At 55.5% G+C, this 16870-nt stretch overlaps 2 protein-coding genes across 2 annotated transcripts; one reads left to right on the top strand and one right to left on the bottom strand.

Annotated features, from left to right (window-relative positions):
- The first annotated feature begins 5555 nt into the window (after positions 1–5555).
- Ppp2r5b (protein phosphatase 2 regulatory subunit B'beta) lies at positions 5556–14097 on the top strand. Its single transcript, XM_047516285.1, has 14 exons — positions 5556–6158; positions 6579–7035; positions 7711–7907; positions 8484–8585; positions 8730–8822; positions 8948–9078; positions 10180–10239; positions 10339–10447; positions 10934–10987; positions 11059–11109; positions 11220–11339; positions 12487–12614; positions 12838–12939; positions 13308–14097. The coding sequence occupies exons 2-14, from the start codon at positions 6837–6839 to the stop codon at positions 13453–13455; spliced, it is 1494 nt and encodes a 497-aa protein (XP_047372241.1). The 5' UTR covers positions 5556–6158; positions 6579–6836; the 3' UTR covers positions 13456–14097.
- A 4-nt stretch (positions 14098–14101) lies between these two features.
- On the bottom strand, positions 14102–15316 carry Gpha2 (glycoprotein hormone subunit alpha 2; the record flags this gene model as incomplete). The annotated part of the gene is made up of 4 exons (XM_047516293.1): positions 14102–14382; positions 14460–14644; positions 14777–14949; positions 15207–15316. Coding segments are annotated over 4 exons (570 nt in total), but the record flags the coding sequence as incomplete, so codon positions are not given.
- Positions 15317–16870: the final 1554 nt, after the last annotated feature.

Genomic DNA, 16870 nt, shown 5'->3' with positions numbered 1-16870 from the left:
GGCTCGCCCCGCCGCTTCTCTCAGCGCCAGGCCGCGCCCCCAGACGCCCAGCCACGCCCCCACGCTCACCGCCATTGGCCATTGTAAAGGGCGAGACCTGCTGATTGGCCGCAGGGGGAGGAGCTTTTGGGAGCGAAAAAGGGACTGGGCTCTCGGCAAGATATAGTGCTCTCAATCATGATTTACGCTTGCGTATAAATACTGTGTGGGAGGACCTTTAACCTCCCTTCTACAGGCTCTGGGAAGGCTGTTGCTGTAGGTTTGGGGGGGCGGCCAGTCCCGCAGAGGAATGCGCATGTGCCGACTCGTCCGACTACTTTAGGTGGTTGGGAAGAATTTAAAGGGACAGTATCCCATCAAACTTCGTGGAAGGCTTCCCAGAGGAATAAAGTCAGTGTCGTATCTGTAGCATGTCTCTGTGGAAACAAGTGAATAAACATTTGCATTTTATGAAACGCTTAACCATTCTTTATCTCATTTAAACTTCTTAACTCTCTAAAGGAGTGATTATTGTCATCCATTTACAGGTTTATGTAGGTTGCTGGGTCCACCAGGAAGATCTTTTATTCCACTCCTCACCAAGGAATGCGCCACAGATTAGCTGACCCACCCTTCTCTCCGCAGCTGGTCAGGCCTTGGGGCCCTCTGTAGAATAATAATAGCTTTTCATGTCTCTAATCCTAAAATCAATAAAAAATGAATTCTACCTCCCTCTAGAGAGGCATTCATTGTTTTTGAACAGCCTGTGAACTGAGAATGGTTTTTACATTTTTAAATGGGTGGGGTGGGGTGGGGGAATCAAAAGAATTAACATTTCATGACGTGAAAAATCATATTTCAGTGTCCACGAATACAATTTTATTGGAATATGGCCATACTCTGGTTGAATAGTTACGGGCTGTATTCCTGCTACATTGGCAGAGTTATGTACTTGAAGCAGAGGCCTGCAAAGCCTAAAATATTTATTTTCTGGTCCTTTACAGAAAGTTTGCTGACCCCTGCTCTACAGGTTGGCCACAAAATCTCTTCCATCAGGGGAGACTTCAGGGGTCCACGGATAATGATGATTCCATTTTAGCTTTACTGAGGAGGTGGAATTTGTTTAGGTCTAATGCCAAAAGTCAGCTGAAGCTTGGGTGACCAACCAATCACCCTGACCCCGGGGGGCAGGGTCCTGGATTCCAGTCCCAGTCCTGGGTGTCCTCAGGCAAGTCATCACTCTTCTGTAAGCCTGGGTTTTATCCCTGTGACCTTTGATGAGGAGAGTAGTCTGCACAACTCATTCCTGGAAGAGACAGAGGAATAGCCTCCAAGAGAATCCAGGAGATACTGGGGAGGCCCCCTTGGGAGAATGGATTGATATGGGTCATGAGAAGATGTTTGTGCAATGATTCAAGAGAACTCTCTGTCCTCCATGACAGGTTAGGCGCAGGGCTGTGCTCATCAGTTGTATATTAAATGAATAATAAATAATAATAAAAATAATAGACCCCATGAATTGAGCTTGTGCGATGCCCTCTGTCCTTGTTACCTTGTACACATTATTTCTTCTGCTCTTCTCCATGAGCTCGTAAGGGAGGCTTGCAAGGAAACTGAGGCTGTGTCCAAGTGCCTGAGAGCAAGTGAATGAACGAGTTTCACTTCTACCACAGGCAGTGGAATATTCTCCTAGAGTCCATGAAAATGTTCAGTCTGGGGGGGGGGGGGGCAGTCACCACTTCCCTGCTGGGGGACTAGGAGCATCACATGCAGTTGGACACAGGATCACTCCCTATTCTCAGTATTTTCCTGAGGTGGCAGCTTCTGTCCAGGGAGGTGGCTTCCAGGGCCAGGCCACCCTCACATCTATCTCTCATTGTAACTTGATTGGCTACCACATCTGCCTCTTGGGTAGGTGCCTGGGAGTCCACTCCTGAGCCCAATCCCCAGTGCAGAGTGTGAGCAGAGCATTAGGACTGAGAGGGTACACAAAGTTCCTTCTTCCCCACATAATTCACCACAAGCTCCAAAGAAAACCAACTCCAAAGACCAAGCCTAGGCCCTGGGGCAGAATAAAGGGGACAATGGCTTCCTGGGAGGGAAGGTAGTGTTGGGGACCTGCCGGGGTGTTTCTGGAATGGACTCCCAGGCCTCACTTGATCCAGCAGTCCCAGCATCGACCTGGTCACCACATCGGAGGACTTCTACTGGATGACAATACTGGAACCCAGTAAACTCAAGGGGTCTGGGGAAGGATGGGGCCAGGATTTCTTCCCAGAGAGAAAAGGGGGAGGGATGGGCTTTGTCCAAGGGTCCTGGGAGGGGCACCTTAGATTAGGTGGAAACTCATCAGGCAAAGTGTGCTCTAGGCTTCAGGGGACTGCAGAGTCTCTCCCTGCCCCCAGGGAGGGCTGACCTTTCTGGATCCCATCAGTAGGATCAGGATGGGTGTGGAAGAGGTGGTGGCTTTTGATTTGAGGCCTGGGTTTTATCAGAGGGAAGGGTTTTCTAGGAGCAAGACAGGCTAAAACACAAGGCTGAATGGCGTGGGAAGGAGGTTTCCAGAAGATGACAAGGAACAGGGGTCCAGTCAAAGACGTTCCCTGAGGCTAGCTGACAGGCAGTCTGGGACAGGGAGGTCTGGACACACCTGAAAAGAGATCCATCTCTGAGCATACTAAAAACCACTGAAGCGACCAGGCAGGGTGGCACACGCCTGTGATCCCAACCATTCAGGAGGCTGAGGCAGAAGAATCCCAAGTTTGAGGCCAGCCTGGGCAATCTAGGGAGAGCCTGTCTCAAAGTAAGAAAAAATTTTAAAGGGCTGGAGAAGTAGCTGAGTCATAGAGTTAAAGGCTAGGCAATAACTCCAGTTCAATCCCCAGTACAGAAAAAGAAAAAAAATCATCCCATCCTTTTTGTTTTGGTACCAGGGGTTGAACCTCGGGGCACTTAACCACTGAGTCAATTCCCCAGCTCTTTTCATATTTTTTTATTTAGAGACAGGGTCTTGCTAAATTGATGAGACTGTCTTTGACTCATGATCCTCCTGCCTCAGCCTCCAGAGTCTCTTGGCATAACAGATGTGTGCCACCACACCAGGCTTTTATCCCAGCTTAAGGCTGGTTTTTTGTTTGTTTGGTTGGTTGGTACCAGGGATTGAATCTGGATGTCGGGGGGCTTAACTACTGAGCCACATCACCTGCCCTTTTTGTTTTTAATTTTGAGACAGGGTCTCACTAAGTCTCTTAGGCCCTCACTAAATTGCTGAGGCTGGCCTCAAACTCATGGTCCTCTTGCCTCAGCCTCCCATGTCACTAGGATTACAGGTGTGCACCACCGCACCACCATGCCTGGCCCATCTTTTTTTTTTTTTTTTTTTTTTTTTTTTTTTTGGTACTGGGGATTGAACTCAGGGGTACTTGACCACTGAGCCACATCCCAGCCCTATTTTGTATTTTATTTAGAGATAGGGGTCTCACTGAGTTGCTTAGTGACTCACCTTTGTGGAGGCTAGCTTTGAACTCACGATCCAATTGCCTCAGCCTCCCGAGCCACTGGGATTACAGGCGTGCACCACCGCGCTGGGCTGGCCCACCTTAATGCTGTTCCTGAGTGTGCAGTTTGGTACTTTTAAGTATTTCACATTGTCACATAACCAACACACAGACCTTTTTCATCTGGCAAAAACTGAATGATATTCCCGTTAAATGACTAAAATATGGGTGAATTTTAAGTTATGTCTCTGATAGCTCAATAGAGATGTTAAAAATAGAAGAAAATAATTTTTAACCTCTACCCCTCAGTTGACATTGCGCTTACTTTGAAACACAGTTCAAATGCCACTTCTGGGGCTGATGGGTAGCTCAGTAGCAGAGGGCTTCCAGCATGGGAGGGGGCCAGATTGACCCCAGCACCAGACAGACACACACACATTCTCCCTCTCTCTCTCTCTCTCTCTCTCTCTCTCTCTCTCTCACACACACACACACACACACACACATACACACACATAATACCCCCCAAAAAACAAATATCACTTCTAGAAGTCTTACGACTGTCTTCTGCCCTTTGGTCCCCTGATCCTCAAACAGAGTGCCTACTTTGTACGAAGCCCCCACCCTCCATGGTTAGTCTGGCCTTGAGACCACAGTACAGAAGTCTATGGTGGGAGGCTGAAGCTAGCTGGCAGGTGGAGGCCTGGTCCCTGTCACTGCATTTTGGGAGAGAGGCATACTGGGAATGGGACCCAGAGGCACTTTACCACTGAACGACATCCCAGCCCTTTTAATTAATTAATTAACTTATTTATTTATTATTTATTTTTTAACTTATACCAGCCCTTTTAATTTAATGTCATCGTCGTCATTGTTGTTATTATTATTGAGACAGGGTTCTTACTAAGATGCCAAGGCTGGCCTCAAGCCTGTGATCCTCCTCCCTCAGCCTCCCCAGTTGCTAGGATTACAGGAGGGCACCTCTGCTGTCACTCCTGGTAACTGCTTTTGATGACAGGCTGTGTGACCTTGGGCAAGGCACTCCTACCTGGGCCTCGAGGTCCTGGCCTGGCAATAGGAGGTTCTGTGGTCTGTTTCTCTCTCACTTGTTCTGGATATGGGAAGGGTTTTGCCTCCTGAGCCTGAAGGTGGGTAAGTAGAGAGATTAGGGACTCCAGTTTGCCAATAAGGACACCAAGGGCAATGCCTGCTGAAGATTTCTGGCAAGGGGAGCACTGTCCAGGTCTCCAGGGATACCCAGCCAGGACAAACTGTGGCCCTCAGTAAAGGCCTCTGCCTTCTGCTGCTCTAGTAGGTGTGTGTCTCTTGGGCACCCAGGTTTTCTCTTTAGCGTGAAGTGGTGAGCAGGGCTTGAAGCAAGGTGGGACAGACTCTAACAAGGCCCCAGCTCCCTCCCTGACCTCATTGTCCGGGCTTATTACCCTCTCCTGATGCTCAGCATAGACCAGTTGTTCATCCAGGCAAAACTTCACGGTGGAGATTTCACAGCAGTTCAGGGGAACAGAGAGGACGTTGGGACCCCAGGTTTTTGGAAGGGAGCCCAGGACTGCAGGTTTGGAACTTCTGGCCAGAATATCAAACTTCTGGAATTCCAGCTGTGCCTTGGGTACTAAGCAACAGGGTTTTGGTCAATACCTCTCTCCCCAGCACATCTTGGAGACAGGGTGGCCGGGGAAATCCGTCTGGGAGGCCAGGTTGACTGGGGTGGGTAACAGGGTGGGTAACACCTGCTCTCATACTTTGCCACTCCGGGGTGGCCCTTTAAACCACAGACTATGATGTCACCGCAGATAGCAAGGGACGGGAGGGGGACTGCAGGCCTGAGTATGGACTGCATTTCCCAGCAGCCTCTGGTGAACCACACCCCTCCCAGCAGGCACTGGGGTACCTCGGACTATTAACTGGTCCAGTGCTGGTTGCAAGGGTTTTCGGAAGCGTCGGGCCATTCTGGGGTGAGGGCGGGGCTCCCACGGGGATGCCCTGGGGCATTGATGGCCCAGGCCAAACGCGCCGGCCTGTTATAGCGTGCTGGGCCTCTTTTCTGCCAGCGTTCTGGCATCATCCCCAGGTTCCTGGTGCAAACTCCCGCGTCCTCCTCTTTCCCTCCGCAGAATCCAGGCATCCAGCCCCGGCTGGAGCCCGCCCCACTCGCTCTCAGGCTTCAAGAGCCTCGGCCTGTGCCGCGGAGTACGCGCTCAGGTGCTGCCCCTTTGGTCCGGAGGCTCCCTTTAAGCGGGGCGGGGACTACATTTCCCAGCGGCCCCGGGGCCTTCCTGACGCAGCCCCCCCAGCCGCGGGGAGGTGCGGGCCGGGAGGGGGGAGGTGACTTGATGTCATCCTGAGCAGCTGGGCGGCGGGTGCCGGTGCGCCCAGAGCCGGGGCTCCCACTGCGCTGCGCCGCGCGGGACCCGAGTCCCGGGACGTCAGCCGAGGTCCGCGCGCTCCCGGGCCAGCCGCGAGCCCGCCGTGCGCCCGGCCCCGACGCGGGGCTGAGCCGGGGGCATGCTCCAGTCCCCCCGGAGCCCCGGAGAGAACCCAGGAGCGCCGCCGCCCAGCCCCAGCGCCCCGAGCGGCGGAACTGCTGCGAAGGAGCCCTGAATCGCCGCCCCTCCCCGCGGGCAGCCCCGGGGGCTCCGCCGCCAAAGTCTGGGCTTCTGAGAAGTGAGTGTCCCCGCTCCGGGAGGTTTGCAGGGCCAGGAAGGAGGAGCTGAGTTGTGGGGAGGGTGCTGGGGTCTAGAAAGGGTTGGCACGAGGACAGGGTCTCCGTTCTTGGGGAGGTCCACGGTGGCCGGCTTTAGTGCAGCAGGACCGTCCATTTCTCTAGGGATTAGGGATGAGGAACAGGGTCCCCAATCTGAGTCAGGGGCTGCCTTGGGGAAAAGGCCCTCTTTGGGGAGGGTTTATTTTAGAGCCTGGGGGCCTTTCAGTTTGGGAGAAGGGAGGGACCTGTCCATGATGGGAAGGGGCTGCACCCCTATTTGGGGGCTGCTCGAGTAGGAGGGAAAAGAAGACATGGGCACACAGTTGCACAACCCAGGCCATCTCTTGCTGACCTTCTTGCCTTGACTTCCTTCTCACAAGAGCCAGAGTGGGAACCCTGACAGGACTCTTCTGGACTCCCAGGAAGGACCTGAGGCCTGAGCCATCTCCTTTCCACCCTGCCTGCCCCCCAGGACTGGGCAGTTGCCTAAGGCCCTGGGGGGGGGGCCCAGGACTGTGGTCGTGCCCCCCCCACCCAACAGGATGGGCCCAAGTTAGTCCACCCAGTCTCACCCAGCATCCTCTGGGCCGTGGGGCAACCCCAGGGGCTCTGAAAACTTGAGCTGCCGCCTGCCTACCATGGAGACGAAGCTGCCCCCTGCAAGCACCCCTACCAGCCCCTCATCTCCTGGGCTGTCACCTGTGCCACCACCCGACAAGGTGGATGGCTTCTCCCGCCGTTCCCTGCGCAGGGCCAGGCCCCGTCGCTCCCACAGCTCCTCTCAGTTCCGCTATCAGAGCAACCAGCAAGAGCTCACTCCACTGCCTCTGCTCAAAGGTGAGCTGGCGGCTGGCTGCCAGGGTACCTGAGCCCAGGAGGGGACCAGCAAGGATGGGGGCAGTGCGGGGAGAAGCATCCAGCAACTGCCATCAGAGGGAATTTGGACAGCTCTGCCAGGCTGGGGATTTCTCCATGGGAACTGACCCCCAGCCCTCTGCTGACGCATGGCCTGACTGGCCTGTCATCCCTGGAGGTGGGGCATTGGGAGGTGGTGCCACTCTGGGGGGCAGGCCAGGGCCAAGGGTGGGGCACACAGCCTGGGTTCCAGGAGGCCACTATCAGCCCCGCCAGCTGCCTGTCTTGGGGCAGGTGCTTGGAGTGGTTCCCGGTGATCACCATGTCTCCCCCACCTTCACTTCTGGCTCATTGAACAGGGTGCCACCTAGGAGAGGGAGGCAGGGGCTATTTTTGGAAAGCCCATATAACCAGGCTTTGTGGTCTTGCTTAAAATTACAAAGCCTCTGAATCTGGATTACGAGAAATGGAGGAAGACCCCTGACCCCCAGGAGTGGAAGATGGGATAGGAAGTGCTTATTCTCTACAGGGGGTAGGAGAGGGTACTGGAGCATGGAGTCAGGGGACAGCAGGAGCTGGCCCTAGGGATTAGGAGGTCTACCCCTGCTCAGAGCCCTGGCAGCTGGGGCCTAGGTTCAGTCCCCCGTCCCTCCATAGATGTGCCAGCCTCTGAACTGCATGAGCTGCTGAGCCGGAAGCTGGCCCAGTGTGGGGTGATGTTTGACTTCTTGGACTGTGTGGCTGACCTAAAGGGGAAGGAGGTGAAGCGGGCGGCACTCAACGAGCTGGTGGAATGTGTGGGGAGCACCCGGGGAGTCCTCATCGAGCCTGTCTACCCAGACATCATCCGCATGGTGAGCCCTGGGCTCAGCCTTTGAGGGACTGCCCAGGGGATACAGGAACCCCTACTGCCCCGCCTGTAGGGCCCCGGGGCTAGGAATAACTCTACACCCTTCAACTTGGCCTCAAGGCCCATGTCCTCTGTGTCCCCTGAATCCCACTGCTGCCCAGCACCCACTCAGGGGCTCCTTGCCCATCCTACCTCCACACTTTGCTTATGCAAGCAAGGCCTGGGGCGCTGGTCCCCTGTGTCACAACCTTCTGTGGCCTGGCTGTGGTGCTGCCTTTCTTATGAAGTCTCTTTCAATGACCAAGCCGGAAATCTCCTTTCGCTTGCCCAGAATGCCTGTGGGCTTACTGCTGGCCACCTCCTCTCCCGTCTCTGGCTGGGGTGCATCCCTCCCGCTTGACTCCCGGCCCCAGCCTAGGGCTTGCACAAACTCGGTGTTCAGGTGAAGATTGCCCAAGGAGTGAACTGGGCACCTTGCTGGGGCGGGTGCCACTTTTGACCCATTAGGATGTTGGATGAGGGACACCCCAGCTTCTGCCTTCAAGGAATTATCCTTAAAGAAACCTGACTGCCCCCCCAGATCTCAGTGAATATCTTCCGGACCTTGCCACCCAGTGAGAACCCTGAATTTGACCCTGAAGAGGATGAACCCAACCTCGAGCCTTCTTGGCCACATCTGCAGGTATGAGGGGTGGGCAGGCAGGGGTCCACAGAGGAGCTTCAGTCAGGGGGTCTGCTTAGCCCCAAACTGTTGGATGAGGGCTGCGGGGTGGGCTGAGTGGGTGAGGCTGTGGCTGGACTGATCTTTGTCTGTCCCTTCCCTCAGCTGGTATATGAGTTTTTCCTGCGTTTCTTGGAGAGTCCAGACTTTCAGCCCTCTGTGGCCAAGAGATATGTGGATCAAAAGTTTGTCCTGATGGTGATGTGGGGAGCCCAGGCTGGGTGGTACCAGAGGGCAGGGGCAGGTGCTCTGAGGGCCGTGGGATAGGATGGAAGCAACCTGGGGTCAACTTCTCACCTGACCCCACACCCCATGTCCCACAGCTCCTGGAGCTCTTTGATAGTGAGGACCCCCGAGAGCGTGAGTACCTCAAGACCATCTTGCACCGGGTCTACGGCAAGTTCCTGGGTCTCCGGGCCTACATCCGCAAACAGTGCAACCATATCTTCCTCCGGTGAGTGGCTGCTCTCTGCCCAAGAAGAGCCCTGGGGAAGCAGGGAGGGAAGGAGGGAGAGAACGGTTGGGGAGAAGACTGAGACCAGGGCTCCTGGGCTACCGGGTCTGTGTGGGATTCTGGTCTACCAAGTTCTTTCCCCATAACATAATATTGATTGGAGAAGCCTGTGAAGTCAGCAGAGGACTTGCATTTCACAGATGGGAAAATAGAAGCTGAGAGAGTAGCTTACTGGGACCAGGGCAGACCAGGGAACCTAGTTCTAGAGCTTCTCATCCTTACCATGCTGACCCATAGGACTGGAGAGAGTTTGTCTGCAAATATGTATTAAATGCCAGCACCCCGCGGGCACTAGAGACTAACATGGCCTTGTAGTTGAGCTCATGGCTCTAGTGTCAGATAGTCTATATTTGAATTTGGTTCCAGTATTTTGGGTGAACTTGGACAAATCACTTAAGCTTTTTCCTAGTTTTCTCAACTTTGAAATGGGGATGCTGCCTTAACTAACTTGGGGACCAAGGTGAGATGAGGGGATGCCTTCAAACAGAATAGTTCCTGACCCGAGGCGGGGACTCTGAAGCATTAGCTCTTATTGTCATTAGCAACAAAGGAGGTAAGAGGTGATCTGGGTCCTCCAGGAGCTTGGAGTCTACCAGATTCCCCACTTACTAACTTTGGGGCAAGTGTCATTTAGCCGCCGAGTCTTGACTTCTTCATCTGTGCAATGGCTCTCGTATACCCTACTTCTCAGGAGAATTTGTGAATTACTGGGTGCGGAGTAGATGCTCTAAGTGTTTGTCGTTGCTCTGGTGGATTGTATCAAGAAGGTCGTAGGCTGGGTGCCTGTCGTCTGGGAGGGGAGGTGAACAGGAGCGCCTCAGCAGAGAGCCTGGGCTGGGCGTCGGAGCGGCAGAGGTGCCTGGGCCAGGAGGGTCTTTCCAGAAGTAGGCGTGGATCTCGGTGGGGCCTGGTTTGGGGCACTGGGAAGGGAGAGTGGCCTCCGGGCCGGGAGCTGGACAGGCGTGCAGTGGGGAGGTGGGTAGGCAGGTTGGCTGATGCAGGCCCATGGCTCTGAGCCCCTCCACGCTTCCTCCTCCCCAGGTTCATCTACGAACTGGAGCACTTCAACGGTGTGGCCGAGCTGCTGGAGATCTTAGGAAGGTGATTGTCCTTGAACCTCAGCTAGAGCTCAGGGTCCTGGGAGGAGGGACTGGGACCTAGTCCCCTGAGCCCTGCTCCTCTCTTCTGCCCCCTCCTTAGCATCATCAATGGCTTTGCGCTGCCCCTGAAGACTGAGCACAAGCAGTTCCTTGTCCGCGTCCTGATCCCCCTGCACTCCGTCAAGTCACTGTCCGTCTTTCACGCCCAGGTGAGGCCCAGGCCTGGCCCTGCTCAGCAGACACTGCTGACACAGTCAGGGCTGCCCGCAGGACCAGGAGGATGGCCTGACACTCGTGGGATCTGGCTCACCTCGGTCATCTTTACCAATTCTGTTCCGCTGTCGGGATTCCCAGTACCCTGGGAGGCCAGCCATGGACATCCGTGCCCAGCCTCCGGCCCTTCCCTTTCTGCCTGCTCTAAGCACAGTGAGCTCCTCCCTCCACAGGCCCAAAGACCGTGGTGCAGAACGCTATCAGGGAATCTTTTGCAAAATTTATAAGGAGGGCTCTGCTGAGCATTTCCCCTGTGAGGTCATCGTCATTCCCAGCTTGCTGGCATGTGCTGCCCAGGCAGCTGGCAGTGCTGGGCGAACAGAGTGAGAGGCGGTGGGCGGTGAGCACCTGACTGGGTGCCAGGCCTTGGTGCCTGCGCCCCACTGACCTCTGGCTTCCTCCCTCTCCCCCGACCCCGGCAGCTGGCATACTGTGTGGTGCAGTTCCTGGAGAAGGACGCCACCTTGACAGAGCATGTGAGTTCCTCTGGGGGAGGGTGGGCCCCTCACTCTGCAGGTCTGACTTTCTTCCACCTCTACCCCCACAGGTGATCCGGGGGCTGCTCAAATACTGGCCAAAAACCTGCACCCAGAAGGAGGTATGAAGACGGGCTTCGATGCCCACCAGAGGGAGGCTGGGGGCCATCTCCCAGAGGCAAAGAGGCGCGTGTGTGTTGGGGAGATGCGAGCTGTCACTGCTGCCCCTCAGGTGATGTTTCTGGGGGAGATGGAAGAGATTCTTGATGTCATCGAGCCCTCCCAGTTTGTGAAGATCCAGGAGCCCCTCTTCAAGCAGGTGGCTCGCTGTGTATCCAGCCCCCATTTCCAGGTATGGGGCAGGGACAGGTGGGGTGGAGGCAGTGCCACAGCCTGGAAAGGTTGGCCATTTACCCCACATAGTTCCCTCTCCCCTCAGTTCCTCCTCCAGTCCTGGGTCTGGCAATAGGGAGATGCTGGGTTTAGGGTCAGGAGATGTAGGGTCAAACCTCAGATTTGCCTTCCCCCAGCTAAGTTTCCTCATCTGTAAAATGGGCCAACATCAGTTTCTTCACTGGGTAGCGATGAGGATCAGCGAGGTCTTGACTGTAACATGATAAACTGAGCCGGAACAGGATGGAGTGTTATCACTTTCCCCCTTTTCTTAGTGGTCCTAATATTTTTGTTGGTTGTTTTTGTTTTGGGTACTAGAGATGGAACCCAGGGGTGTTCCACCATTGAGTTACATCCTCAGTCCTTTTTAAATTTTTGTTTTGAGACAGGGTCTTGCTAAGTTGCTGAGGCTAGGCCCTACTTTGCAATCCTCCTGTCTTAGCCTCCTGAGTCACTGGGATTACAGGTGTAGCCACTGTGCCTGACTTCATCCCCTTAGATCTCATCAGTCCTTAAGGATCCAGCCAGGTTTCCCCCACCACCTAGCTGTTGTAATGCACTCTTCTCCATAGAAGAAAAAATAGACTCACTTCCAGTCTATTTATCCCTGCCATGCTAGGGATGAAACCCAGAGCCTTGCACAAGCTAGGCAAGTGCTCTGGCCACCAAGCTCTTTCTCCAGTACTCTCTCATTTTTTATGAACCATGACCCTGTGGAAGTCAGTTCTTCCTACAGTGACTCTAATAGTTTCACTTTGTTAGACACTTTAAAGTCCATTATCTCATTTTATTCACTTGTCCAGTGGAGGTAAGTATGATTAGCTCCATTTTACAGACTAGAGAACTGAGGCAGAGAGGTTGGGTTCCTCACTGGGGTCATGTGGGTGGAGTAGAGTCTGGCAGCAAGGATTTGCCTGGGTTTTGATTCCAAGACCAGCGCTTTCTGCTTTTCTCTCACCACCTTGTCTCCCCCAGGGGACCAGATGAGCCTGCAGGATGGGGCTGTGTAGAGGTCAAGGGGCCTGGGCTTCAGGGTAGGGATGGAAGCCCGGCCGTGCCAAGCAGAAGCCACTACTAGGCATTCTGTATTGCCTTGCCTGCCCCAGGTTGCAGAGCGGGCTCTGTATTTCTGGAACAACGAGTATATCCTGAGCCTCATTGAGGACAACTGCCACACTGTGCTGCCTGCTGTGTTTGGGACCCTCTACCAAGTGTCCAAGGAGCACTGGAATCAGTGAGTGCCCAGGCTTTGTCCTCACCCTTAAACAGTGGGAGCACAGCCAGCCTGGCCTCTGGGGCTGCTCCTGGCTGCAGAAGATCAGAGGCAGTAGCAGAAGATGGCCGAGGGAGGTGGTGCAAGGGCAGGGAAGCGGGGCACTGTTTGGGGAACAGAACACTGGGCAAGTGGGTCACACTGGGGTTGTAACCATCTCAACCCCCATCTCGCCTGCACCAAGAACCATCGTGTCTCTGATCTACAATGTGCTCAAGACCTTCATGGAGATGAATGGGAAGCTCTTCGACGAGCTCACGGCTTCCTACAAGCTGGAGAAGCAGCAGTGAGTGCGGGGTGCTGGGTGTGGGGCAGGGGGAGGAAAGCAGGAAGGAGACTGACCCTCGGACTGGACCCTGAGGCCAGTAGAGGACCAACCCAGTGTGGGCAGATGTTCCAAATCCCTCCCTTGGGTTCCTGCACCCCTGCTCAGCATCCTCCTGCCGTCCTTCCTGGCCACGCTTCCTGCTCTGCCGCCCTGTGGCTCCTAGACTAGGCTGAGAGCATTCTCCCCTCAGCGCTTTGCTAAGCAGAGGGTCCTCTGGAGTCAAAGGACAGAATGTGGTTCTGTGCCCCCAGCCCCTGCTCTGCAGAGTGGGGTGGAGGATGGAGTGTGGGCCCCAGCTGGGGAGCTGCCTTACCCTCTCTCCCCAGGGAGCAGCAGAAGGCCCGGGAGCGTCAGGAGCTATGGCAAGGCTTGGAGGAGCTGCGGCTACGCCGGCTACAGGGGACCCAGGGGGCCCAGGAGGCCCCCCTCCAGCAGCTTACACCCCAGGTGGCCACCAGTGGGGGTCAGAGCTAGAGAGCCCCCAGAAGGGGAGAAGCTAAACCAGACCAGAGCTGTCAGTCCCTCCGTCCCTTCTCCTGCCCAGGGGCCCAGAGAGGCACACACCTACCCCTGGCCTTGCCAGAGTGGGCTCTGAGGACTCCCTGTCCAGCCCTGTGTGGGCAGCTTTCACTGGGGGACAAGAGGACAAGATGGTGATTTTGGCAGCAGAACTCTCAGGCCCTCTTGGCAAGACTTGACCAGGGCAAGCTTGACTGGGAAGCTGCCATCAGGGACATTCCCCTGCCCAGCAACGCCGGGCTCCAGGCTACAGGGGATCCCACCTTGCCCCCAGCCTAGGACAAGGGCACTGGGCGCCTCGCCTGCCCCTGCCCTGGGCCGGCACGAGGTCCTTCCTCATCTCCACCACGGGGTCCACGATCTATTTATTCTGCCCTGCGCACCCTCAACACAGGCACTGTCCTGGCCCTGGGGCATCCTCCTTCCTCCTGTCCCTTGCCCTATACTTCCTTGTCCCCTTTTTATTTATTGGGCAGGGGGAGGGGCAAGGGCACAGGCAAAAAGAGATTCACAGTGTCCTGGGGTAAGGGGGTCACAGTAACCATGGTCTATCCTCCTTCCCTGGCTGGAGGTAGACTTAATAAAGAGAGAAACGAACAGCTGCTTGCTTTATTTAGGGGTAGGGGCAAAGGAGGAAGGCCAGGCAGAGGCAAGGCAGAGGCGAAAACTCCCCTCTTCTTGGGAGGCGACATCATGAACAGGAGGGTCAGAGCTGGAGCACCCCTCCTTTAAAAAAGTTCCATAGCAAGTCAGGGGCAGGATGGGGCCTCCTTCCAGTGACTAGAAGCGCGAGAGGCGACACATGTCACACTGGCAGGCCCTGGCTGTGAAGATCTCGAGCTCCCGCCTCTGGTCCCCCACACACTGCAGCTGCACCTTTACCTGTGGGGGCGGGAGCCAGCCACAGTCTGGACCATTCCGGACCCATCCCCTCATCTCCCGACCCCAGCGCCCCTCACCTTCTTCAGGCTGCTGATGGTGCAGCACTGAGAGACGGAGGTGATGTTGTGTCGATAGCCGCTGGCCACCAGCACAGAGTAGCGGGAAGGGAAGGCACTGGACTCACAGTGGCCCACGCAGGCCTGTGCCACATGGGAGCCCTGGCAGGTGCCTTGGCGGTCACTGCGCACTGTCACGTTGAAGGCTAGGAGGAGATGGGGAGCCCCGCGCTGTTGTCCCTGCCTCCCTGGGCATCATCTAGGGTGCTGCCTGCCCGCAGTCCGTCTGCGCCCACCTGGAACCCCACTCCCAGCTCTCTGGTCCCAGAGTTACTCACGGTGTAAGTGGCAACCTGGAATGGCTGCCTCCTGACCCCAGCCTTCAGTGACTGCCAGGACCAGCAGGCAGATGAGCAGGGCTTGGGGGCACGCCATGGGCACCCGAAGCACAGTGGGCAGCAGTCTCTGAGGGGGTGTGCAGGTGGGAGAGAGTTCTTCAAACTGCACCTGCCTGAGGTGAGCGAGCCAGAGCTGGTTGGTGGTTCTGACAGGTGAGACATGCCTGAGGGACTGTCAGTACCCTGGCTGCCTCCCTGCCTGGGTCACCCTGGATGGGACTTGTGTGTCAGTCCTCCAGCCTTCTGCAGTGATCCTCCCCTGGAATCATCCTCGCCATCTGGACTGCAAACATCTTCCTCCCTCCATCTGCCCCGTCGTGGCCCGCATCTCCCTGCCCTCTGGGAGCTCCTCCTGCCTCAGCAAGCTCACCAGCACAGGCCGGGTCGGCAGCTTGCAGCCTCCGCTGCTCCAGAGACGTGCCGTCGCTCCAGGCTTTTATTGGCGGTGTTTCGGAGCCACGCCCTCTTGGAGATCAGCTTTCAGGCGCCTCCTGGCCAGAGCTCTTGAAGCAGTCCACCTGGGAGAGCCCGGCTCTGAGGTCCAGGGCGGGGGAAGTGAGGTGTGCAGGAGAGCCCAGCAGCTGGGGGCGGGTGCAGTGCGTGCACCGGAGGAGAGGGCTCCAGACAGCTGAGCTGTGGTCACCTGTGTCCTCTTTGCTGTGGTTAGGACACTTCTCTGTTCAGGCCTGTGCCACCCCCAGCCTAAAAAACTCCTAAAGCAAGCCCTGCCCTACTGACTACACAGGAAAGAGACTGGAGGAGATTCTTATGGATAAGTGAGTGTGCTTGGTGTGCTTGGTGGCAGAGCCATGGGGGCTGGGTCTACTGGGTCCTCCTTCAGAGCCTCCCTTCCAGGTCAGTGGCTGTCTTCCCACCGTGTGGGACAGCTTCAGAGGGGAACTCTGAGCTAGAGGGCCCCTCTGGTCCCTGGAATAACAGCACTCTAACTCCTAAAAGATCCTGAAGCAGTTAACCCCAGGAAATCAGATGATTTAGTCCAGCTCTAGTTTCACAGACAAGCTTTCTAAGGCTCAGAGAAAGGAAGTTACTTGCTAAAAGTCACACAGCTAGTCTAGGTCCAGGCTGATTTAGAACCCAAGTCTCCTGCTGTACTACCCATGGTGCTAAATTAAACTTGGGGCAAGAATGTGGCAAGTCAGGCTGGGGCCCCTAGTTAGCAGGAGCCAGAGGTTGGGGCAGGGCAGAGACCAAAAGGGAGACTGTGGTGGTTGTGGGCAGCCCCACTCAGGGTCACGGCCTCAGAAAGAACAGGCCAGTCACACAGACTGCCAGAGCTAGAAGGCCCCTAAGAGCTCATCAAATCCCACCCCCTCATTTTCCAAGTGAGAACGTAAGAACTTCCCCAAGGCCACACCGGCCGCTAGTCCAGGTTTTGGAGCTGTACCCTTCACAGCTTTGTCAAGGAGGCCACATTTGGGACAGTAAGGCAGGGGCTGCAAACACAATCTGAAAGGAGCTGGTGTTACCCATATTGCTGACCCTCAAATCCGCACACCCTCCGGCCCCCTCCAGCACTTCCCTGCTCAGCTTCTGGGCCCTTACCTGCCAGCCCCTCCCACAGCAACCTACCCCTTCTTTTCTCCCCACCAGAGTTGGGGCAGCCAAACAAGGGGACACAGAGGGACCTCAGCAGTCCTGCTCCTACTCTCCCACACAGCACAGCAACCCTCGGACATATGTCAGATAATTAGCTACTTGAAGACTCTGGGTGACAAGGACTCATTACCTCACAAGGTAGTCTATTCTAATACTGGATGTTTCTAACAGTTAAAAAGTGATCCTTTTGTTCTGAGATAAAATGAGTTTTCCTAAATTTCCATCAGCTGATTTGGTTCTCTGAGGCCATACAGGTCTAAACTATCTGTCCCAGACTGGCCAGTGGTTGAAGACAGTGTAGGGTGTCCTGCCCTTTTCCAGGGGCCCTACCTGGACTGGCTTCCAGTTAACCTGATAAACTAATTGGTGCTACTGTCAAGGCACCAAAGGGATAGAGTGGTGGGGAGCATTTTACCT

The sequence above is a fragment of the Sciurus carolinensis genome, chromosome 11 (assembly GCF_902686445.1).
Source record: "Sciurus carolinensis chromosome 11, mSciCar1.2, whole genome shotgun sequence".
Lineage (NCBI taxonomy): Eukaryota > Metazoa > Chordata > Mammalia > Rodentia > Sciuridae > Sciurus > Sciurus carolinensis.
Note: the sequence above shows the minus strand (reverse complement) of the source record. Positions and strands in the feature narration are given on the sequence as shown.